At 40.4% G+C, this 25,749-nt stretch overlaps 1 protein-coding gene across 4 annotated transcripts in view; it reads left to right on the forward strand.

The window, feature by feature from the left end:
- Window positions 1-4,883: 4,883 nt before the first annotated feature.
- LOC124518718 (zinc finger protein 260-like) overlaps window positions 4,884-25,749 on the forward strand; it is a 30,139-nt gene continuing 9,273 nt past the window's right edge. For 2 of the 4 annotated variants that reach the window (XM_047088764.1, XM_047088763.1), the window contains exons 1-4: window positions 4,884-4,951; window positions 6,389-7,238; window positions 19,207-19,333; window positions 19,780-19,875. In XM_047088764.1, the coding sequence (XP_046944720.1) occupies window positions 7,224-7,238; window positions 19,207-19,333; window positions 19,780-19,875 (238 nt within the window). In that variant the 5' untranslated portion in view covers window positions 4,884-4,951; window positions 6,389-7,223. Of the gene's footprint in view, window positions 4,952-6,388; window positions 7,239-11,026; window positions 11,170-19,206; window positions 19,334-19,779; window positions 19,918-23,978; window positions 24,035-25,749 lie in introns of all 4 variants that reach the window. The other 2 variants (XM_047088766.1, XM_047088762.1) reach the window with 2 other exon arrangements.

The raw sequence follows: 25,749 nt of genomic DNA on the forward strand, positions 1-25,749 counted from the left end.
ATGCCCCTCTTTATGTCTAGTAACATTTTTGCTTCAAAGTCTATTTTATTTGATGTTAGTATAGCCACTCCAACTTTTTTGAAACTGCTATTTATATGATACAACTTTTCCATCCTTTTACTTTAAATCTATTTATAGCCTAGATCTAAAATATGTCTCCTGTAGATAGCATATAGGAGGAAACTGCTTTTTTTGCCTATATAACAAACACTTACTTTAGATTATATTGTTTAATCCATTTACATTTAGTGTTATTATAATATAGTTAGATTTATATCTGCCATTTTATTTTTTTGTTTTCTAAATATCTCATTTAAATTTTTTTAATGTTTATTTTTGAGAGAGAGACAGAGAGATACAGAGTATAAGTGGGGGAGGGGCAGAGACAAGGAGACATGGAATCTGAAGCAGGGTCCAGGCTCTGAGCTGTCAGCACAGAGCCTGACGTGGGGCTTGAACCCAACGAGCTGTGAGATCATGACCTGAGCTGAAGTCAGATGCTTAACCAACTGAGCCACCCAGGTTCCTCTAAATATCTAATTTTTAACCTACTCCTTCTTTACTATTTTCTGCATTAAGTGAATATTCTCTAATGTGGCATTTCAATTTCCTTAGTGATTTTTTTCATAATAACTTTTGAGTTATTTCCTTATTGATTGCCCTAGGGCTTACTACAAACATATTTTGTTTTCCTGGTACAGTAGTCCACCCTCTGCCATGGAGATATGTCCCAAGACCCTCAGTGGATACCTGAAACCACATACAGTACCAAACCTTAGTCATACTAATTTTTTCCTCTATATGCATACATGTATATGATAAAGTTTAATTTATACAGTAGACACAGTAAGAAATTAACAAAAATAACTAATAATGAAACAAAAATTATAGCAATATACTATAATAAAGGTTATGTGAATGTGGTCTCTCTCAAAATATCTTATTGTACTGTACTTAGCCTTCCTCTTGTGATGATGTGAGATGATAAAATGCCCACATGATGAGATGAAATGAGGTGAATGACATAAACATTGTGACATAGCATTATGTTACCATTGACCTTTTGATAATACATCATGGGTAACTGAAACCACAGAAAAGGAAATGCAGATAAGTGGGGGACTGCTACATATAAAAGCTTATTTTTGTATAACTTTTAAAATCATGGTAAAAAATCATGTAACATAAATTTACAATCTTAACCATTTTTTAAAAAATGTTTTATTTATTTTTGAAAGAGAGCAAGTGTGAGCAGGGCAGGGGCAGAGAGAGAGGAGGACAAAAGATCCAAAGCACGCTCTGCATTGACAGTAGTGAGCCTAATGTGGGGCCTGAACACACAAACCATGAGGTCAACCTGAGCTGAAGTCGGACACTCAACTGACTGAGCCATCCAGGTGTCCCTCAGTCTTAACCATTTTTAAGTGTATGGTTCAGTAGTCTTAAGTATATTCACATTGTTGGGGAATGAACTTTTCCATCTTGCAAAACTTAAATTCTAAACCCATTAAACAACACCTCCCCATTTTCCCTAGCCCCTCAACCACCATTCTACTTTCTATTTCTATGAACTTGACTGTTTTACAGACCTTCTATAATTGGAATCATACAGTCTTTGTTTTTTTATGACTGGCTTATTTCACTTAGCACAATGTCTTCAAGTTTCATACAGGTTATAGCATATGAAAAAATGTCTTCCTTTTTTTCTTCTATTGGAACACCACATAAAAAGTATTAGTCCTGAATTTTTTCATTAGAAAAATAGCAGAGGGTGATAGTATAGGAAATCTGATGACTCAAAAAAAAAAAAAAGGGTGAGCTCATGGGTTGAAGATGAGGGCAATTAAAATACTAAATGAATGATGAAAGAACTTAAACTTCTATTAATATCATTAGATTACAAAAGGAGGACATATGAAAAAAGAGCTCAGGGTGCCTGGGTGGCTCAGTTAGTAAAGCATCCGACTTCAGCTCAGCTCATGATCTCACTGTTTGTGGGTTTGAGCCCTGCATCAGGCTCTGTGCTGACAGCTCAGAGCCTGGAGCCTCCTTAAGATTCTGTGTCTCCCTCTTTCTCTGCCCCTCCCCCGCTCATGCTCTGTCTGTCTCCTTCAAAAATAAATAATGTCAATTTGTTTAATTTAACTTTTCATATAACTTTCAAAAATGTTGCCAATCTTACATGTCATAATAATTATTATGTGGTATTTTAAATCCTTACATTTCTGTTATTTCTTATAATATACTTTAATATACAATAAGTGGATTGCTCATTTTTTATTGTGTTTTAGGAATATTTTGTATGGTTTAGATATGAATTTTTTTTTTGCAAATTTTGTATCAAATGTGTGTTTAGCAAATATTTTCTTATAATCTGTTGTCTGTTTTTTCATTCTCTTAGCACTACTCTGTCTTCCACAGAGTAGATATTTATAATGTCAGTAAGTCCCGTTCATCCATTTTGTTTCATGGATTGTTTTGTAGTGTATATAAAAATATATCACCAAACCTGAGGTCTCTTAGATTTTCACCTGTTATCTTCTAGAAGTTTCTTAGTTTGCGATTTTGCATTTAGGTCTATGATCCACTTTGAGTTAATTTTTGTGAAAAGTGTAAATTCTATGTCTAGATTCATTTGTTTTGCATGTTTGTCCTAGCATTATTTGTTGAAAAATCATCTTTTCTTCATTAAATTGCTTTTGCTCTTTTGTCAAAAACCAGTTGACTGTATTTGTGTGGGTTTCTGAATCTGTTCTAAAGACAGTTAAAGACATTGATCTATGTCTTTATTTGCTAATACATACTGTCAAAAATCAATTGACCATGGATGTGTGTGGTTATTTCTAGGCCCTCAATTCTATTTATTTTTCTATATACCTATCCTTAAAGCAGCACCACACTGTTCTCTTTTATGTAGTTGTGTAGTAAGTTTATAAATCACAAAGTGTGAGTCATCCAACTTTGTTCTTTTTCAACATTGCTTTGCTATTCAAGATGCTTATTTCTTTATGAATTTGAGAATTGGTTTTTTCATTTCTGTAAAATGGCTGTTGGAATTTTGATAGCGATTGCATTGAACCTGTATATGGCTTTGATTAATATTGCCATCTTAAGAACACTAAGTCTTCCATAGCATGAACATGGAATGTCTTTCCATTTATTTCAGTCTACTTCAATTCTTGCAACAATGTTTTGCAGATTTCAACCTACAATTTATCTCTTTCTTAAGATTGTTCCTAGTGTTTTACTCTTTTGTATGCTATTGGAAATGGAATTTCTTAATTTCCTTTTCCATTGCTGCTGTACAGAAACACAAGTGATTTTTCAGTATTGATCTCGTATCTTAAAAATTAACCTAATTCATATACTAGGGCTATTTGCTAGTATTTTATTAAGGATTTTTATAACTATACTAATAATTTTCATCTGTAGTTTTTCTTTGTGATGTCTTTTTTGTTGTTGTTTGTTGTATCTTCTTAATAAGGAGAATGCTGTCATAATAATGAATGAAATGTTCTCTCCACTATTTTATGGAAGAGTTTGGAAAGATTGATGTTAATTATCCTTTTAAATATTTGGTTGAATTTATGAGTAAAGCCATCTGATCCTAGGCTTTTCTTTGTTGAGGGGTTTTTCATTACTGATTTAACCTCTGTCTGTTATGGATCTGTTGAGATTTTCTATTCTTGAGTTTAGGTAATTTATGTGTTTCTTGGTATTGTTTGACATTTACTGTCGGTGTATTTGTCTTTTACCTTACATGAGAAATAAAAAGAGGAGTTACTAACACAAAATACAGTGATACTGGTTTTTATATTTACCTGTGTAGTTATCTTTACTGGTATTCCTTATTTCTTAATATGGCTTCAAGTTACTGTCTAATGTCTAGTGCCCTTCCTTTTCAGGCTAAAGAAGGCCTTTTAGAATTTCTTATAGGTCAGGTCTACACTGACTTAGCTTGACTAAACTTTGGTCAGGCCTCTCTTCCCTTCACAAGCCCTGAATTTTGTTTTGTCCCCAGGTCTGAGCCTGAACAGCTCCCTGAACATGCACCCTGAACAGCTCATCCCAAGGCTGGCTGACTGCAGTGGGAACATTTCATGTCAGACTACCCCTCATGCTTTTTGTTCACCTCCCCAACTCACTTGCCCAGTTTCCTCTCAAAAATTTCTGCTGAGCGTTTTCCATCCTCCCTATAAAAGAAAAACCTTTTTCTAAAGTTTATTTCCTTATTTAAATAATCTCTACACCCAACATTTGGCTTGAACTCACAACCCTGAGATCAAGAGTCACATGCTCCCCCAACTGAGACAGCCAGTTGCCCCTTTTTTCTATTCAATTTTGAGATGCTTTCAGATTGAAGTCAGAGCATTGTTCCTACTGCAATAGTCTTTTTGAAATAAGTTTCTCCTTACCGAAGTCTGGATTTATTTTTATTTGATACTTGAAGGGTCCAGCGCTTATCTTCCTCACTGCTGAGAGAAATGCTATTATTTTATATATTTTTTACTATTATTTTTATTTCATTGCTAGCATTTCCTAGTATTTAATTCGTTTGGCTTTCTACTATTCAAGGTAACTTTCCTATTTATGTTAATAACATACATCGATTTACATTTTTGCCTCCTTTGGTAGCTTGGTGTTCAAAAGGCACATAGGCTTTAAGACTTTTTCTCTGAGGTACTGAAAAAATACAGGGCTGCATACAGAAGTGACAACCACCTGCCACAATCTCTGAATTGCTAAAGAAACATCAACGTTTTCAAAATTCTCCAGGTCCTTAGCGAGCGGACTTGTGGGAAATGGAGTCCGGAAGTTTGAGAGTCCGCCGCGCGTGGTCATGGGAACGGGTCTTCTGCGGCTCCTTCTGCGCATGGGCAGAACTTCGCAGGCCCTTCTAGGTTCTCCCGCTTACGGTGAGAGACGGTGCGGAACCTCCACGATCCTGCAGGTCTGGTTGCCGCTCTGGGAGCTGGTGCGGCCCAAGTGGGAGGGTTGGCGAGGCCAGAGGGTTGGAGAGCTCCCAAAGGATCCCTGAGCGGCTCCAGGGAGCGTTGGTGCCTAGCGTGGGGAAGAGGCCCGCGAACTCCGGCGGGACCCTCGGCTGTTGTACCCGAGAGACTGGGTGGGGGAGGCTTCTGCCGGGTGGAGGGACTCCGGGACCGGAGAGTTTGTGTTAGGGGGAGGGGCCGGTGTGGGATGCGGGGATGCGGGGACCAGGTACCCCGGGGAAGATGCACATTCCGCGTGGATCCCGGGGCGTGGCTTGTGCGGCCGCGGGAGGAGCCTCCGGTGCGCATGCGTGGTGGGTGCGCTCAGCCGCAGAGAGAGGGGGGCCCGGGTTGAGCGGGTGCTTTGATGCAGGGCAGCATCGGGTATAAAAGAGTCATCTGGGAAAAATAACCTACCTGAGACTTTACGTCTGTAAAACTGAAGGTATTCATAACACCTTCCTCCTGGAGTTGTTCAGAGGCTTAGCAGTAAATATTAGCGACTGTTAACAGACTTCTTATTCGTTACTTTATGCTCACTTAGGTGGGTATAGCTCTCCCTGCTGTAACAAATTGGAAAACTGAGACCGAGAGGAAAGTTATATGCCCGAAGTCACAACATTAGCAGATAAACTAGGAGACAATTTTAGTTGTTTCTCCAAATGTCATGGTCTTTGCAATTTACTATCTTGGTTATAAAAGCCAGCACTGCATCCTGCACAACGCTTAGCAGAAGTAATTTGGCATGTGAAGAAACAATTTGAACGATTGAATCTTACCATGGCAGTTCTGTTTGAGGGATTTCTAGATGTCTTCAGAGCCTCTGATAGACAGGATAATTGTTTCTGAGTTAGGTCTGTAACTGTTCTCAGAAGCCTTGATTTGACTTTATTGAAGGTCTGACCTGAGAGATTCCATGGAGCAACAAATACAGTTGAACTGTGGGCCTGGGTGACAATTCAGTTAAAAAGAATTTGCCCCTTAGATGCATTTCTCATCTACCTTTGAATGAAGCACGTTTTGTCAAGTAAGGAAGAGTCTCTGGGAACAGAATCTTACCTGGAGAGAACCATTCCATGATTTGACTGAGTTTTTGAGCAGAGGCAGTGTAGTTCCCAGAGAGGAGCAGATTCTAGGTTTGCACAGCCTGTTCAGAATGAGTGAGATTTGAGAATGTTGCCTCCTTCAGAATCCTTTAGGGCTGCCTAATGAAGGGAAGTCTGGACCAGGTTTCAGAAGAGAGGCATCTGGGTTGCACCAATGGAGGACAGTTAGGCTTCATTGGAGGCGCTCCAAGGACATGCAGGAAGGGGCCTTAAAACCAGATCTGAGTCAGTCTTGTCTCACCAATCCCAGCTCATCCCCCACTCTCTTTATTTTTCACTCACTCTTCCCAGATTCCGAGCTGTCTTTCACATGATGAATCTGACATTTAAAGGTGTGCGGATGAGTTCTTTATAGGATAGCAGTACAAGAAGAGTTTATTTTTCTTCCTGAAAGGTGAGGAAAAATTGGTGCTGAGGGTGTAAGTGAATTTCCCTGGTTTTGTGTTAGGGGCAGAGCCCAAAGTAGATATTGAATCTCCCCACACCCAGGCCAGTGCTGACCACATCATCACTGTGGAAACACATTTCTTAAAAGACAGCCGTTTCAGAGTGTACATCTATTTTAGAAAAACAATTAAAAAGTACCCTTACCTGAAAGTGCCTCCGTCCTTTTTTTTCACAGCTTTGGTTGAGTTCTCTAATTTGGGGAGTAAACAAGGAAATATACATGTAACAATAAAACCTTTGCTGAAGGTGTAGTGTTCCTTCATTTAGCATATTGTCATTTGTTTAACCAATTTTCTGATTTTTAAAACTTCTTTGAAGTAGAATAAAGGGGTTATTATTTTAAACTATTTTAAAATATCAGTATTGTAAAATATCAATAGACAAGAGTTCCATTCACCCAGTGAAAAATTGCACACCCAAGCTTTGCATGGCCAAATCACAGTCACATGTGGACATGTGGGTGCTTTATCTTATGTCCTTTCCTGCCCCTTCTCCAAGGTGAAAAGGATATAAAATGCCTATAGAGAGGCATTTTATCCTGGTGATGTTGGCGGCTTTTTAAGAAGGCAAATCCAGGAACTGCAAAGCAATCTGTACCTTTAATGACTTCATTCCTGTTTTTCTATCCCAGCTATACTTTCAGAGATTTCAACATTTTTCCAAGAAAGACCAGCAAATTATGAAGAAATCCTATGTGAGTTGTTGTTGAAGTCATTTTATGCTTTGTTTTATAATGGATTTTATGAGGGTAACGACTCCTGTATTTTTAAATGAAAAGTAGAAATAGATAAAATGAACCTGAGGGAAACAGCATGACACAATGGTTCTCAAACTTTAGTGCACATCAGATCAAAACTGGAAAGTTTATTAAACCATAGAATGGGACCCGAAAATTTTCATTTTGAACAGGATTGCAGGTGATGTTGAGGTCTATAGACCAGTAGCATTGGAGTAACAGATCAATAGGGCAAAGTTGACGAGACACACACACACACACACACACACACACACACACACACAGTTCAAATGAAATTAGATGGTTAGCAAACTTAAGTTGCAAATATTTCTGACCTTTTAGCCATGACCAAAAAAAAAAAAAAAAAAAAGACTGTTACATTGATCATGCACCAAGCAATCTGACTCCATTTGGAGCCTAAAGACTTTCTGGCACTGAGAGGTGAATAAAACAACTTTTGTTTCTTTTATGTAGATGATAAACAACCTTCTGGTGGCAACCAGAATGCCAGTAATTATCTTTCAGTGGAAGCAAAAGACAAAGAGCTGAGCAGAGCCCAGTTAATGAGGTTTTTTAGGAGACCATGTTACTGAAGCCACGTAGACAGCTTTCCGATGATCTTGATTTATTTTTGTTTTTGTTTTCCCTTGATAAAACCTAGAGCTCCTGTAGGCTAAATGGATGGTGTGTCCTTAAAGTTACTCTGGAATTCTCAGTCCCTGGCAACCAGTAAAATACATTCTGTTGCTGTAGACTTGCCTCTTCTGGGTCTTTTATATAAATACAGTCACATGATACGTATTTTTGTACATCATTCTTCCTTCACTTAGCAGAATGCTTTAAAAGTTTGTTCGTATTGTAGGATGTTACAGACTTCATTTTCTTATCCAACTTTATTAAGTTGTATTTGACAAAACTCTAAGACATCTAAAGTGTACATCATGATGATTTTGATATTTGTATACATTGTGAAAGGACTCCTCCCGTCTAGTTAGCAAACATGTCCGTTACCTCACGTAGTTCTTCATTTCTTGGCATAGCAACTTTTTTTTTAATGTTTTATTTTTTTTTATTTTTATTATTATTTTTTTTAATGTTTTATTATTAAAAACAATTTTTTTAATGTTTATTTTTGAGAGAGAGAGAGAGAGGAGACAGAGTTTGAGTAGGGGAGGGGCAGAGAGAGAGGGAGACACAGAATCTGAAGCAGGCTCCAGGCTCTGAGCTGTCAGCACAGAGCCCTATGTAGGGCTCGAACCCACGAACAGTGAGATCATGACCTGAGTTGAATTCGGAGGCTTAACTGCCTGAGCCACCCAGGTATTACTGGCATAGCAAATTTTAATTGTACAATACAGGGATACCAGCTCTAGGCCCCATGTTACACATTAGATCATCAAGCCTTCTTCATTTTATAGCTGAATGTGCCTTTTTACCAAGACTTCATTCCTTTTTATTGGTGAATAATATTCCATTGCATAGATGGACCACATTTTGTTTATCCACTTATTGGTTAATAGACATTGGGTCTTTTTCTGCCTTTCCACTATTGTGAATAGTGCTGCTCTGAACATTTCATGTGCAAGTTTTGCTTGAATACGTGTCTTTAGTTCTTCTGGGTGTTTACTCAGAAGTGATAATGCTGGACCATATGTTAGTTGTATTCTCACCTTACTGAGGAACCGCCAGACTTTTTCACAGTGGCTGCACAATTTCACATTTCCACCAGCAATGTAGGCAAGTTCGTTTCTCCTCGTTGTTGACAACACTTGTTGTCTTTTTATGTTAGCCATCCTAGTGGGTATGAAGTAATATCTCATTGTGGTTTTGATTTGCTTTTCCCTAATGACTAATGAGTACCTTTTCATGTGCTTGTTTGGTATTTGGATATCTGCTTTGCATGCATGTCTGTTCAAATCCTTGGCCCATTTTTATTATTATTATTACTCCTGGCACCCTTTATTTTTATTTTTTTTCTGCATTATTCTTTTAATGTTTATTTTTGAGAGAGAGCGATTATGTGAGAGTGGGGGAAGGGCAGAGAGAGGGAGAGACAGAATGTGAATCAGGTCTGCACTGTCAGCGCAAAGTCTGACGGGCTGGAACCCACAAACCGTGAGATCGTGACATGAGCCAAAGTCAGATGCTCAACCGACTGAACCATCTAGGCGCCCCTCAAATCCTTGGTTCATTTTTTAAATTGGATTTTTTGTTAGTATTTTGGGTACTAGATTTTTTTAAATGTTTTTATTTTATTTTTTGAGGGACAGAGACAGAGAACTAGTCAGGGAGGGGCAGAAAGAGAGGGAGACACAGAATTCGAAGCAGGCTCCAGGCTCCAGGCTCCGAGCTGTCAGCAGAGAGCCTGACGCGGGGCTCGAACTCACAAACCACAAGATCATGACCTGAGCTGAAGTCGGATGCTCAACCGACTGAGCCACCCAGGTGCCGCATTCGGTACTAGACTTTTATCAGATGTATGATTTTCAAATATTTCTTCTCATTCTGTGAGTTGTCTTTTCATTCTCTTGATGGCATGTCCTTTGATTCACAAAAGGTTATAATTTGGTAAAATCTGGTTTCTCTTTTTCTTTATTGCATTTGCCATTGATGTCTTGTCTAAGAATCCATGTCAAGTCTAAGATCATGAAGATGCTCTCCTGTTTTCTTCTAAGAGTTATAGTTTTTAGCTCTTACATGTAGGTCTTTGATCTGTTTTGAGATAATTTTTGTGTATAATATGAGGGAGGGGTCCATTTTCATTCATTTGCATGTGGATATCCAGTTCCAGTGTCATTTGTTGAAGAGACTATTTTTTTTCTCCCACACCCCTTAGGCTTGTTACTGTTAGGTAAGGTGCAGTTTTGTTGTTGTGTAATGAATTTCTGTAAAGAAAGACTTTTTTGTAAAGACTGTATTTGCTTCATTTCATTACAGAAGTGTATTCCATTTACCAATGGTGAACTAGTAATTAAAAAAAATTTTTTTTAATGTTTTTATTTATTTTTGAGAAAGAGAGTGCACACACATGCAAGTGGGGCAAGGGCAGAGGGAGAGAGGGAGACACAGAATCCAAAGCAGGCTCCAGGCTTTGAGCTGTCAGCACAGAGCCTGTTGCGGGGCTCAAACTCATGAACCGCGAGATCACGACCTGACCCCAAGTTGGACACTTAACCTACTGAGCCACCCAGGTGTCCCCCAGTGGTGAACTAGAGATTTTCTTAAATGCCTGGGGCCAACAAAACCAAAAATCTCTGAGTCCTTGCTGCTGGGGTCTAGGTGTGTTGGGTTATACCACCACCACCACCACCACCGGCACGAGACCAGGCCGTTGACAACTCTTCCCTCGCGCTCACTTCCTGTTGGCGCAGAGCTGATGGCCACCAGAGGTGAGAGCCTGGGGCTTTATTGGGTCTTTTCTGAACATGCACCCTGTCCTGAATACGTGTGTCTTCTAGATTTCCAGGAACATGTGGAAGCTTTTCAGTCTCAAGCTATTCCCCTCCCCAGCGTTTCTCGCCAGACTTTTTTGGCATGTCTTGTTCGCCCCACGCGTTATCTTTTGCCCCTGGTGGCAGCAGCTGGTTCATTTGCCTTCAAATGTTTTCAGCAGGTGCCCTCCCCGTATCCTGTGATATGCGAGAGTTATATGAGTATTTTGCCTTAGTCTTTTCACGTCTCCACTAGACAGGTCAAAACAGACGGTCCCCATGGTTTGAGAACCAGCTCTGTTCTACTCTCTCCAGCACCAGGAATCCACACCAAGAATGTGGGATTTCATCTTCCAAGACTGTTGCTGAGCCAGTTCGTGGGTTGAATCGTGTCTCCCGAAAATTCATGTGTTGGAGCCCTAACCCCCGATTACCTTAGAATGTGACCTTATCTGGAGGTAGGATCTTTCCCAAGGTAATCAAGTTAAAGTGACATCATTAGGGTGGGCCCTAATATGGTATGACTGGTGTCCTCATCAAAGGGAGATTTGGACCCAGAGTTGTGTACAGAGGGAAGATGATGAGACACAGGGAGGCGGTCGCCTGCAAGCCCACGGAAGAAGCCTTGACTGGCTTCTTCCCTCACAGAAGGAACCACCTTGCCAACACCATAGTCTTGGAGTCTAGCCTCGGCACTGCGACCGTAACTTTCTGTGAGGACAGCCGCCCAGTTTGCGTTCTTTGCTGTGGCGGCTCTGGCCCACGAGGGCCCCCTGCGAGGCTGAGGTGGAGCAAGGCTAAGTCAAAGCCACACGGATCTGTCCTGCCAGGTTTCAGCTGCCTTCTGTATCCGTCCTTCGGTAGGTGGTTGTCCACCTTTGCCTCTTTTCCAGAGGTCTGATAAAATTCATTCTGATGGTTGTTGCCATTGTTCTGATGTTTCTGTGGAGGGTTGGACCCCGGGCGGTTCCCCGCTCTTACCTTCCTGACCCAGACCCGCTTTGGGGATCGTTTGCAGGGCACGAGTTGCGCGACCTCTCTGCCTCTGCTCTTGTGCGGTCCCTACTGCTGGCTCCTGTGACTCCACACAAGCCCCTTCCTCCTGTCAGTGAGATTTCCCTCGTGGAATCTTGACTTGGCAGACCATGTTTCCTATTACGTTAATTTCCTACTAGAGCTGTAACAAATTACCTCGGAGGTAGTGGCTGGAGCCGACACAGATTTGTCCTCCTACAGATCTGGAAGTCTGACGTCTGAAATGACTCTGACGGGGCTAAGGTCAAGGCAGTGGCAGGACAGGTATCTTCTGGAGGCTCTGAGGGGAGAATCTGTTTCCTTGCTTTTTTGGCGGGGTGGGTGGGTGGGTGGGGGGGCTCTTGTGGCACCTTCCTCCATCTTCAAAGCACATTACGTCAATCACTTCCTTTTTGTCTTCCCGTCGCCTTCCCGTCTGTAGTCCAGTCTCTGCCAGCTTGTTAGGACACCTGTCATTATGCTCCAGGCAAGATCTGGATAATCCAGGAAAATCTCTTTTCAAGATCCTTACCTTAATCATATATGCAAAGCCCCTTTAGCCACGTACAGGAATGTTCACAGGTTCCAGGGATTAGATGTGAATATCTCTGGGGCCATTAATCACCTTACCACTCCTGGCTTTTCATCCCTGACTCACTGTTCGCTTCTATTTGTGTATGTACATTGATTTGTCATTCCATTAGTGTAGGGAGACAACCGTATGTATGTATCATGAAGGAAAATATATTTTTGTTGTATATGATTTTTAGAATTCTGAAGGCTGTATCTCATTTGATGTGTACGTTAGCTCAGCTCTGTGTTTAAAATTTAATATTGCATTTAAGATCTATCCAAGTTGATTAATACTTAATTCTTTCTAATGTTGTTATGACACCATACATTTTAGTTGTCCGTTTCTTTAAGGCGTGCCATTTTCATTTTTCATTTCTATGTATAATTCTCCAGTGAACATATTTTACGTTTTCTCTCCCCGAATAAGAGCAAGCATTTCAAGCACACCAGAGCCTACACACATGATTAATATTGTTGGACCATGAAAGGAAAGGACTTGCACTGTCCCTTGGTACTGCCTGATTGGTCTCCTAAGTAACCATACGGCTCACACCAGCTTATAGGATAGCACAGAGTTCTTTACCTCCTTATTGATGGTTGTTATTGTTATTTAAAAAGTATTGCTTGGGGCACCTGAATGGCTCAGTTCGTTGGGCTTCTGACTGCAGCTCCGGTCATAGTCTTATAGGTCGCGAATTCCAGCCCTGTGTCGGGCTCTGTGCTGACAGCTCAGAGCCTGGAGCCTGCTTCGGATTCTGTGTTTTCCTCTCTCTCTTGCCCTTCCCCTGCTCTCTCTCCCTCTCTCTTTCTCTCTCTCTCAAAAATAAACATTTTAAAAAAAATTAAAAAATTATGGCCAGTCTGATGGATAATGAAAGCCTCATTGTTGTGATTTGTATTTCTCTGATTATTTTATCAGATTGTCTTTCAGTTTTCTTCTGTGAAACGTTGGCTTATATATTTTGTATATTTTTACATATTTTTCTCTTGATTTCGTTCTTGTGTTTCTTACTAATTTATAAATATCCTTTATGAGTTTTGTATAGTAATCTTTGTTTTTATTTGTTGTAACTATCTTCTCCAGGGTTTGTTCTATCTTTTAACTTTATGGTATTGTTGGTCATGTGGAAATGTTGTATTTTGATGTAGGCAGATTTGTGAATCTTTTTTTCAAGGTTTTTTTATTTGTTGGGTTTTTGGTTTTTTTTTGCGTCTTTTGTTTTTGTTTGTTTTCTACAGTTCTTTTATCCTTTGGGTATATTCCCATTGTGATATGTAGTCACATTCCTATGCCTTAAATTCAGCAGATATTTTCTCACTGAGGTGTACCATCAAATTGAGACACAACTAGATTCATTTGTTTCATTTGCTATTTGTTTTAGGGTTTTGTTTTCATTTTGATAATTATTTTTGTTTAAGTATAAAAAACACAGTTTTCTGAAGATGAACTATACATATAATACACAGCGTATTCAGAAATCAGTCTGGCTTCTATCTCTGTCCCCTCCATCCTGTTTCTTGTTCCTTCCCTTACCTTTTGAGGGTGACCATTTTGTTTTAAGTTTTTTTTTTTAATTAAAAAATTTTTTTTTTTATTTTAGAGCGCACGTGCGCAGGGCAGAGGGAGAGAGAGAGGGAATCTCAAGCAGGCTCCACATTCAGTGCAGAGCCTGATGTTGGGTTCCCTCCCACAACCTGGGATCTTGACCTGAGCCGAAATCCAGAATCAGGCAGCAACCAACTGAGCCACGCAGGTGCCCCAAGTTTTCATTTGAATTCCAGTTAATTAACATACAGTGTTATGTTAATTTTACTTGTACAATACAGTGATTCTCATTTTGTTATTTTTAATTAAGCAGTCCCATGTGTAGGTCTTTGTGGGTCGCGTATTATACTTGATTTTCTCACTTAAACTTTTTGTCACTTAATAATATATTATGGAGTTCACTCTATCATAACACACTCAACCAGTTCTTTATTAATCAGTATTTGGGTGGTTTCTAGTCTTTTGTAAATATAAATAGTGATGTAGCCTTGTGCCTATGTCTTTTCTTTCTTTGGCTAGCATGCCCTGTGGTTGGTTCCCAGAAGTGGGATTTCTGCGTTAAGTGGTAAATTCATCTGTAATTTAGCTAACTATTGCCATATTCCACTTCTTAGTGGTTAATCATTTCATATTCTCAACAGCAGGATATCAGGATGCTTTTATGTCAACAGCAAATTAAATTAAGTATATATGCTGTTATTCTTTTGGATTTCTGCCAGTCCGATAGGAGTGAAATGGTTCGGTATAATTTTTATTTTCAGTTTTCTTTTTAAAGGGTGAGCTTGATTTTATAAGGTTTAGTTAGTGCCATTAGTGTTTCTCTTCCTGTGAGTTTTCTCTTCTCAGTTCTTGTCCATATTTCATGGGGCAGTTGCTTTTTTCCTTTTAAGGAGCCCATTATATAGGGATATTAACCCTTTCTTTGTCACCTAAGTTGTGAATACTTACCTCTGAGTTGTCATTTTTCTTTTGATTTTGTTTTTAACTTTATTTAACTCTCTGCAGAGGGTTTTCTTTGCTTGTTTTTTAATTTTTTTGGTCAAATTTGTTATTTTATTTTAATTGCATCAGGATTTTTAGTCACGGTTAGGAAAATGTTATTCTTTCTTAAGTTATCGGGAAACTGACCCATGTTTTCTTCTATACCTTACGGAGTCTTTTACATTAACCTTGACCAATCCGTTTGCAGTTTTCTTGATGTATAGATGAGAAAGGATCCCATTTATCTTTCTTATCCTGTTAAGTTATTTTATCACTGTTTAAAAAAATTTTTTTTCTTTTAAAAAATTTTTTTTTTCAACGTTTATTTTTTATTTTTGGGACAGAGAGAGACAGAGCATGAACGGGGGAGGGGCAGAGAGAGAGGGAGACACAGAATCCGAAACAGGCTCCAGGCTCTGAGCCATCCGCACAGAGCCCCATGCAGGGCTCAAACTCGCTCAAACTCACAAACCGTGAGATCATGACCTGAGCTGAAGTTGGTCACTCGCCAACTGAGCCACCCAGGTGCTCCAAGTTATCTTATCAGTGTTAATGAAAGATTCTTTTTCCTACTCTATATTGTCTTTATCATTTACTAAATTCCAGATGCATTTGAGTCTCTTTCCATTGATCCCTTTTTTTATTTATGTGTCTTGTACCACATTATTTTAATTATGGAAGCTTTATGTTTATATCTGGTACTGTCCGGTAGATTAATTCCTCCTCATTGCTCTTTTCTCAGGTTTTTCTTGGCTTACTTTGCTTTTCTTCCAATTAAATATATAACCAACTTGTTTTATGCCCACTTAGAAGCTTGATGGTATTTTTTTGAGACTGCATTAAATTGCCCTATTAATGTTACGAATCAAAATCTTTTTGATGCTAAGATTTCTTATGTGAGAACATGGGCTAGCTTTCAGTTTCTTCTAATAGCTTTTTTTTTTTTTTTTTTAATTTTTTTTTTTCAACGTTTATTTTTTATTTTTGGGACAGAGAGAGACAGAGCATGAACGGGGGAGGGGCAGAGAGAGAGGGAGACACAGAATCGGAAACAGGCTCCAGGCTCTGAGCCGTCAGCCCAGAGCCTGACGCGGGGCTCGAACTCACGGACCGCGAGATCGTGACCTGGCTGAAGTCGGACGCTTAACCGACTGCGCCACCCAGGCGCCCCTCTTCTAATAGCTTTTTAAAGGAGTGTTTTCACAGCTTTCTTTATGTAGGTTTTGTTCATTTTTTGTTATGACTTCACGTCTAAGTATTTTACTTCAGCTTTTATATTTTCAAAGTTAAAAAGATAGAAGCATTTTCCCCACATACTTTCTTTGTCTGTGATATCCCTATTTGTACCCGAAGTGTCCTTTAAACTTTACTGGGTTTAGGATCCAATTAAAGATCATACCCTTATATTCTTTCATATGATAGATTTTTATTTTTTAAGTCCTGGTCACATGTCTTGCTGAGGACTTATTCTTGAACTTAATGCTTTAGAATCATCTGAAACCCTTCGAATATTCCTGGACCCAGACTATGCTTCATACCAGTTAAGTCCGAAGGTCTGGGGATGATGCCTGGCTGTGGCCAGCCATGTCGGGAAGCAGGTCTGTGGAGTGGCCCCCACGTCTGGTTCGACGGATCTGTTTTTCCTCGTGATTAGAGTCAGATTGTGTATTTTTAGTGGGCTCATTTATTGTATACTTGTAAGGTATGACTGTGCCGTTATTAATAATACCACCAAATACCCCACTCGAAAAGTAGAGTTTTCTTGTCTCCTTTTGTAAACTCGTAATCTGTCACAGGACACTTGGAGACTGTGTGAATGTTCTTATTCCCAATAGCCTTTCACTCAGTGGCTGATGGTGTGGGTTGAGCACTTTTCCCATGTTGATTGGCCATGGATCTTTTCTTTTGTGAAGTCACTGTGTTAGGTCCTTTTCCCATTTTTCCATTAGTTCATGTTGTTCCTTACTGATTTTAGGAGCGTTTTATATATTTTGGATATAATCCCTGTATCATTTCAAGATGTTGCTAAAATTTCCTGTTCTCTGGTTTGCTTTTTTAAAAAATTATTTCCTTTTGATTAATAGAAGTTCTTCACTTCACTGTCCTCCTACTAATTTCACGCTTTTTCTTTATGGTTAGTGTTTTTGGTGTCTTGCTTACATCTTTTTTGCTTGTCTACAGATTGTGAAGATAGTTTTTTGTGTAATATTCTGGAAGTTTTACTGATCGCATTTCAACCTACAGTCCATCTGGAATTGATTTTCACATATTATGTGAGATTGAAATCAAATTTTTTTTTCAATGTCCTTTTCTCACTGCTTTACTAGTAACACTTTGTTTTTCTTTTTTTTAATAAACCAGGTGTCCATGTTTGTGGGTCAGATTCTAGATTATAAATTTAGCTCCATTGACCTTTCAGTTTATTCTTTTACTGATAGTGCACTCTGTTAAATTACTCTAACTTTGGAATAAATCTTTATATCCACTAGTACATCAGTTTTGTACTTCATAATAAATTACCTCAAATTTTACAGGTAAGAACAACACAAATTTATTATCTCACAGTTTTTGTGGATAAGGAGTCTGGAAATAGGTTATCTAGGTCCTCTTAGGCGTAAGGTTGCAATCAAAGTGTCACCTGGGTTCCCTTCCATACATATGTAGCAGAATTTATTTCTACATAGCTCTAGAACTCAGAGTAGCCTGCTTCTTTCAGATCAGTAGAAGAATGTCTCTGATATTTTACCCTCTTTAAGTGACTCACATGATTAGGTCAGGCCCACCCAAGGCAATCTCCCATTTAGATCAGAGTCAGCTGATTAAGGGATCTTAATTATACTTGCAAAACCTGTTTTGCCATTGAATATAACATAACACAAGGAACACAATATCACAGGAACACAAGTCTCTCCCACTTAAGAGAAGATTATATCAGTGTGAGGCTCTTTGGAGGTCATCTTGGAATTCTGCCTACATCATTGTGAGTTTACTCATTTTGTTCTCCAAGATGGCTTTGGTTATTCTTGGTCATTTGAGTTTCTTCATAAGTTTGAGAATGAACTTGTCAGCTTCCACAGAAATATCTGCCAAGATTTTAATTCTGATTGTCTGGATTTAACCAATCGTTCTGATTTATAGGCTAATTTGGGGAGAAATTAGGTTTTTGTAATATTGAGTTATCCAATCCATGAATATAGTGTATTCATTTATTCGGGTATTCCTTGTTTATTCTCAATAATACTTAAAAAATTTCTGGGTAATAGTCTAATCTTTTCCCTGTTAACTAGTTTTTAATATATGGCATGAGCATTTATTAGCTGTTTGTTTTGATAACCTGGGAATGATACGTCTCTGTCTCTGCCTGCTTGTGTCTGTTTCTTGCAATATTTTCCACAGTGGTCATCTCCTAAGTGGGTCATATATAACCCAGGGACTGTGCAAGAGTCTGTTCAGTTATGGGAAGAAAATACTCAGATGCCTCCCTACATTTATTTTAATCCAAAAAAAAAAAAAAAAAAGAAAGGAGAAATCTAATGTATGGTGAAATGAATATAGACAGTAACACCGTGTATTATCATTAGGTAATGTGGTAAATAGAGCTATGCTGGCAATCATTATAATATATAGGTGTATCAGAGTTACACAATGTTACGTGCCAAATTTATTCAGTTGAAAACAATAAAAGTGACTTAGAAAAAAATAATGAGGAAACTTAATATATAGATTCACATTATAAGTTGACAATCTTATGAAAGAAAGATTTCTTAGAAGAGTAACCAAATATTTTGGATGCCCCTATTCTACTGGAGTTACGTCCAGAATTGCTCGTACCACGTTCCCTGAATACCACTATAGCTCTTTATCTTCTCAGAGTCCCAGCAGTACTCCCCTGTGTGTTCATTGTTACTGCTTTCACTACATATTTTGGACATATACATGGTGATGCTGGTGCCCTAGTTTCGTGAATGATACTCTGTTATCAGTGAAACCCACCGCAGTAGCAGGAGTAGAACTTTTCTCCCCTCTGTAACCTCCATCTACATCGTGCATCTTTTTCCTGTAGTAACATCTCATCGCAGTTACGTTGCTTACACGTTTATGTGTGTTTGTCATATTATGTGCTCCTTGAGGACAGTGACGTGGTGTTATTGGTCTTCAGATTCTCAGAGTAGGAGAGGTCTTTATGGCACGTAGGCACGTACCACGACCCCGGTAACTTAGCACAGCGGTGAGGACCTTTCCAGTCAAGTGCACAAGTAGACATGCCATAACACATTTTCTAATTGCCTGTGAATGGCGAACTCCCTAACGGTTCTCTGACAGCTGTTCCATGCCTTCCAGTTCTGATTACTTACACTTAAACACAAACGTGCTGTTTCAGGGATCCTTATCATTTGAGGATGTGACTGTGGGCTTCTCCCAGGAAGAGTGGCAGCACCTGGACCCTGCCCAGAGGACCCTGTACAGGGACGTGATGCTGGAGAACTACAGCCACCTTGTCGCAGTGGGTAAGGGGTTGTTTGTCATGTAGACTGCTAGTATGCACATCCTTTCTTGATTTGAAACCTCTAGAAGCTTTGTTGAATTTAGTGATATGGAGGCTTGATACTCAAGTATTAAGGGGAAGGATTGTTGAAACACCATAAAGAATGTTTTCTTTTTCGGGGCTCCTGGGTGACTTAGTCGGTTAAGCGTCTGACTTTGGCTCAGGTCATGATCTCACGGTCTGTGTCAGGCTCTGTACTGACACCTCAGCCTGGAGCCTTCTTCGATTCTGTGTCTCCTTCTCTCTCTGCCCCCCCCCCCAAATAAATAAACATTAAAAAAAAAAAAAGAATGTTTTCTATTTCAATGAAAGATTGTATTTGGCCCCTGAAGCTTCATTTTCTGTGTTCTTCAAAGGCCCTGAAACCCATGGGCCTAGCCCAGTTGCCATGTCGTTTCCCATTCACAGGGTGCTGCGTCCCTAAACCAGACGTGATCTTCAGGCTGGAACAAGGACAGCAGCCATGGCTCGTAGAGGAAGAGTCCCTAGACCAGAGCTGCCCAGGTGAGTTAGTATGTGTTAAACGGATGGACACCCGATGGCATGGTATGAATTCCTTTTATTCTCAGGTGCTTGCTTGTATGTTCATTTTCACATTCAGCAAATACTGAGTACCCACTGTGTGGCACGAAGGTTTTAGGCGCCAGAAATACTTCAGCAAACTAAATTTGTTCCTCACTTCGTGGACCCTGCATTCTGATAGGGAGAGAAAGATAAACAAACAACAGTTCATATGTAACACGCAAACGCGTAATATGCCAATAAAATAGCGAGGAAGTTAAAGATGAAAACTAATGAAATGTTATACTTGAGAAAAGAGGTTCAGGAAGGCACTTGGGTGATATCAAGTTGAACGGAATGAGGTGAGGATTATGGATGGCAGAGGAGACATTAAATGTCAGTCCACCGAGGCAGGAATGTACTTGGTGTTTTTGAGGACACACACGTGTCACTGTGGACTAGGGGAAATGAGTGAGCAGAGAGTGGTAAGAGTTGACATTGTGGAGGTAACAGAGCTCAAATTACATAGGGCCATTCAGGCCATGATAAAGACTGATTTTATACTGAGTCAAATGAAAAGCCATTGGTAGGATTTTACCTACTAAGCCACATATGCCTATTTTTCTTTTAACTTTTCTCTCTGGCCACTGGGCAAAGAAAATACTACTGGGGCAGAGGGATGAAAGGGAGACCAGCAGGACAGTACTGCAGTCTCTGAGGAGGGGGGATAGGACACCCCCGGTTGGGAGTGGCGGAGAAGAGTAGCCATGGTTGGCTTCTGGTTATGGTTTGAAGGTGGGACCTATAAGATGTGCTGTGAGTTGGGTGAGGAATGTGAGAGAAAGAAAGGAGTCAGCAACTCCAAGGATTTCAGCCAGAGCAATTGGATGAATGGGTACCGGTTGCCAAGATGGGGGGAGATTGGGGAGAAGCAGTTTAGAAGTCATAGGAGTTTAGACTGCACATACCAAGTTTCAGGTGATTATAAACTGTCCAGGTTTACCTGGGAGTAAGTAAGTGACTGTTTGAGCAGAGGTAGTTTAGGGGAGACCCCAGGTTGGAGATGATTTATTTGGAAATTATCAATTTATGGTAGTACTTAAAGTTTTTAAATTTAGTGTCTGAGCCTAAGGGACCAGACAGCCTCTCCTTAGAGGTACCAATGAACAGATCTGAGAGGTCTGAAGACTGTCCCCTGGGCTACCAGCTCTCAGAAGTCATTAAAATGACAAAGCTCAGTGAAGAAGAGAGAAAAGCAGTTTGGGGATAAGGTGGAAACAGAGAATGTGGCGTCCTGTAGCCAAGTTAAGACAGTTTTCAAAAACAAAATGAACGTTTTGAAGAATACGTAACGTCAGCCTTTTTTCTGTCTCTGCTCACAAACCACCCAGAAGCATTAAGGAAAATGAACCACATACATGTCACTATGACACGAGAGGATATCTGAAATCCCAAATCAGTACAGGTGTAAACGGTGCGAAATTGGACAAATCAAGGAGCGTGTGTATCAGCAGGCGGGTAGAAAACAAAAGCATTTCTGATGCTCCGGGGGACTGGCGCAGTGCTTTTCGTGAACAGAGTGCGTAGTCTGAGGTGTGAAACATAAAACTTAGATTAACAGCAGTGCTGTGCCCTAGATGGCTGAGCTCCCTCGGATGCAGTTTGCTTCTGCCAAGCAGATGTAGTAAAGTGTAGAAACGAAACATATCTTCCAGTAGCCTCTTCTGTTTCTGTGATAGCGCAAGAGAGGCTTTACGTCTGGGAAAACCGTCTCACAGATGTCTAAATGGGGAGAGAGAATCTTACGCGCTCTTAGTGGGTACTTGCAGGACACAGGATTTGAAGCAAAAACTCACTCGGTAACAATTGGTAAGGATGTGCAGACCTTCTACAAAAATGAGGGAAGCAGTTAGGAGGAAAGGAAAGTTCCAGACGGCAGTTGCCTTGGTGACCAGAGCTCTGTAATTAGCACATCGGGTCGCTCGGACCAACAGGGTATTGTCAGAGTCTTCATGTGAACCGCTGTGTCCCAGAGCGGTGTGTCGGAGAGGTGGAAGGGAGAACGATAGATCTGTGGTCTTCTTCCTGTTCTCCTTTATTAGATGCAATTGTTCTGTAGAGGTTTAACTACCTTTCTTTTCTGGATTGCATCAGACGGTTTGTCTGGGCAGATGCTGGGGCCCCAGAGCCTCCGTGGGTCCAGTTCGGTTACCGGGGCACGTAGTTTCTGGAAGTCAGCTCGACACCTGCCGTTCCTCACTCTGGAGCGACAGCAGTGCCAGCGTGGTGACCCGACGCAGGGATCGCCAAGAGAGAAGCCGCTGCCAAGGCCGCTCTGGCTACGAAGGAAGGCAGAGTTTGGCTGATCTATAAACTGAGTCCAGTACATGTGCAAAATGCTTGTTCATAAGGAATTACCTCGTCAGCCTAAGACGTGACTCTCTTCCCTTCTCTCGAGTAAACCTTGTGCAGCGTGCTGTTCCTTACAAAGCTCACCTCCTTTCAGCCTGAGTAATTGAACAGGAACCAGCACAAAATACATACAAAACTGTTGCAAGAAAAAAGGGAGGACAAAGATCGGCAAGAAAGATAGTAGGTGATTGAATTGTCATTTGATCAAAGTAGTCATAAAGTAGATAAATAGTGTGACCAAATATTAAATAATGAGTTTCAAAAGAGAGAACTAATGGAATTAATTACCTCTGTGATACAAGTTTTTAAGAAAGATGTTAATAGAAAACAAATTGTGGGGTGTCAAAGTCAGAAAAGAATTGAAACAAAAAATAAAATCACAGTCAAGAAAGGAAATTGGAGGAATCGCGAGAAAGAACAGATAGTGTTGAAATTACATTCAGAAGGAAGTGAGACATGCGAGCGAGAAGCAGCTGAAATGAGTCCTGAAGATTAGAGCTCACCCGCATGCTCTGCCTACAGTTCGTCCCCCAAATGGGAAAGTAAAGGAAATAGAACAAATATTTAAAATAACCCAGGAACACTTTTTGTGGGGGGGGTTGGAGGGAGAGGTGCAATTGAATCTGTATAAAAGGGCTAGTCGCATCCACATTAGGATAGATTCTAATAAAGGGACGGGATTTCAAAAACAAAGAGTCAATTTGATAACCAGCCAATAAAAGAGAAAGTCCAACTAGCTTCAGACTTTTCCATAGTTAAATCTGTAGGTAAGAATTAGCACAGCAGTTCCTACAAAATACGTAGTGTGTTCCATTGACAGTATTATACCCATTTAAGAAGATCTTCTTTAATGAGGAACAAATCTTTTTCGAATGGGCAAGAACCCTAGGATCATTGTTCCTGGAAGCCTCTATTAGAGAATGAGTGTCAGGTAACCAAGGAGTGACAGAAAGAAAGCATGGTAAAAAGACTGGTGGTGGGCTTTGAATTTAACTGAAGAACTAATTAAAGCAATTGTGGGAGCTAGCTGACAGAAGAGAATGTACCAGTTGCAAATCTGGGCAACACAAAGGCTGGGTGTCTGTGTAGATAAAAGGAGGCTAAAAACAAGTGGAGAGAAATGAAGATGTATGAATACACCTGTTATAACACGATATGTGCATTCCTGAAAAATCACTGCTCCGTATGAAGCAGTAAACTAAAAGTCACTGGGCTGATGGCAAGATGGGATGGGGCTAGAACACTCAAAAGCTTTGTCAGTGACACAGTGAGATAGCACCGTTCGAGTCTCCAGCTAGAATTTTGTATTCATTTATTTCTCCTTTCAGTTCTGTTAGGTTTTGCTTTATCTATTTAAAGATTTATTATTGGGGCGCCTGGGTGGCTCAGTTGGTTAAGCGTCGACTTCGGCTCAGGTCATGATATCACGGCTCGTGGGTTCGAGCCCCGTGTTGGGCTCTGTGCTGACAGTTCGGAGACTGGAGCCTGTTTTAGACTGTGGATCCCTCTCTCTCTGCCTCTCCCCTGCTTGTGCGCTCTCTCTCTCTCTCTCTCTCTCTCTCAAAAATAAACATTAAAAAAACTTTTTTTTAAAGAATCATTAAGAATTATTATTAAGTGTATAAATATAAGGATTTTTATGTTCTTCTCTTAATGAGATGACCCCGTTATGATGATGTCTCTATCTCTCGTAGAACTTTTTGCTCTGAAGTGTGCTTTGATATTCATACACCTACTCCACAAATCCTAGGTAAGCCATTTATTAGCTTAGACAAGTCACTTAACCTCTGTGAGCCTCTGTTTCCTCATTGTATATTTCAATAGTAAGACCTTTGTCACAATACGTACGAGCATCAGATGAGGCAAGGTACAAATCACAGTGCCTTGCTAAAATAGGCATTCAGGAAGTTTACACCTCCAGCTAACATTTAACTAATGCTCTCCTAAAAGCTTGGGATACATCAAAGATACATCAAGGATTCTGCTTTCGTGGAGCTTAGATTCAGGAGGGAGGCATAGAGGTAAGGACCATAGACGAAGAAGTAGACAATAAACAAGGGTGCAAATAATTTAATCTTATAATTTCAGGTCATGCTGAATGCTATGAAGGGTTTTATTTTTTATTTTTTTTTTAATTTTCTTTTTAATGTTTATTTTTGAGAAAGAGAAAGAGCCCCCGCGTGCACGCACACGTGAGTTGGGAGCATAGAGAGAGGGAGACACGGAATTGGAAGCAGGCTCCAGGCTCTGAGCTGTCAGCACAGCACTCGAACGGATGAACCGCAAGATCATCCCGAGCTGAAGTCGGATGCTTAACCAACTGAGCCACCCAGGCGCCCCATTATGAAGGGTTTTAAAGATAAGAAAATGAGGTGATGTGATCGAGGGCATTTGGGATAGGTGGACTGTTTAAGCCAAGTGGCCCAGGTGGCTTCTTCAGAATTTTAGTTGAAAAGGACCTAAACCATGTGATCCCTGAGAAGAGCATTTTCTGAGAGAGAGGGGAGCGCGCTTGACTTGTCGGGTCAACGGTAGGACGGCTGGTGTGGCTCTGGCGTGGCAAGTGCAGTGAGCAACAGCATGGAGTAAAGTTGGAGACCTCAGCATGAACTTGATCTTGATGTTCTCAGCCATGCCGCTAAATTTGAATTTCATTCAGATAAAACTGGGGGGGTCTATTGCAGTTTTTAGGTAGTGACAGAGGCTAGAATATAACAGAATTTTGAACTTCATATGTGATTCCTTGTACACACGGCTCCATAATCCCTTGGGGTCTCTGGCATGAGAAGAGGGTCTTTGGTATACTGGGCTGACTGGATGCTGGGGGCCACTAGACCGCTTCAGCAAGGGGCTGGCTGCCACCAGCGGCCTGTGATTTAATCATTCAAGCCCGGGCAATGAAACCTCCGTAAACACTTCTAAACAACAGAGTTTGAGGAGTGTTGAGTTGCGTGCCCAGAGTTCCACACGCTCACACACCGCTCACGGCCCAAACCCTTGCCAATGTGTGTTTTCCTTCTGGCTGTTCCAGAGTTGAATCTTTTATAATAAACTAGTAATAAATACGTAAGTTGTTTTCTGAGTTCTGTGAGTTGTTGTAGCAAATTATCAAACCTGAGGTGGGCTGGCTAGTCACAGGAACCCTCAGTTTTTAGTCAGAATGCTGGAGGCAAAAAAAGAAAGACGCATACATAGTACCTTCACCTTTCTTTTAATCAACGTTTCCATGTATATCTTTTTCCATCTTTTTACTTTTTTTGTTGTTAAGTTGATTTATTTCTTTTGAGAGCGAGAGCACAAGCGGGGGAGGGGCAGAGAGAAAGAGAGGGAGAGAATCCCAGGCAGGCTCCACACTGCCAGCTCAGAGCCCAACTCTGGGCTTGAACTCCCGAACCATGATGTCTTGACCTGAGCTGAAATCAAGAGTTGGAGGCTTAACCAACTGAGCCACCCAGGTACCCCTCC

Source organism: Lynx rufus, unplaced genomic scaffold (genome assembly GCF_022079265.1).
Source record: "Lynx rufus isolate CCGP_SWC_20201006 ecotype Redwood Valley unplaced genomic scaffold, mLynRuf1.p SCAF_25, whole genome shotgun sequence".
NCBI classification, from domain to species: domain Eukaryota; kingdom Metazoa; phylum Chordata; class Mammalia; order Carnivora; family Felidae; genus Lynx; species Lynx rufus.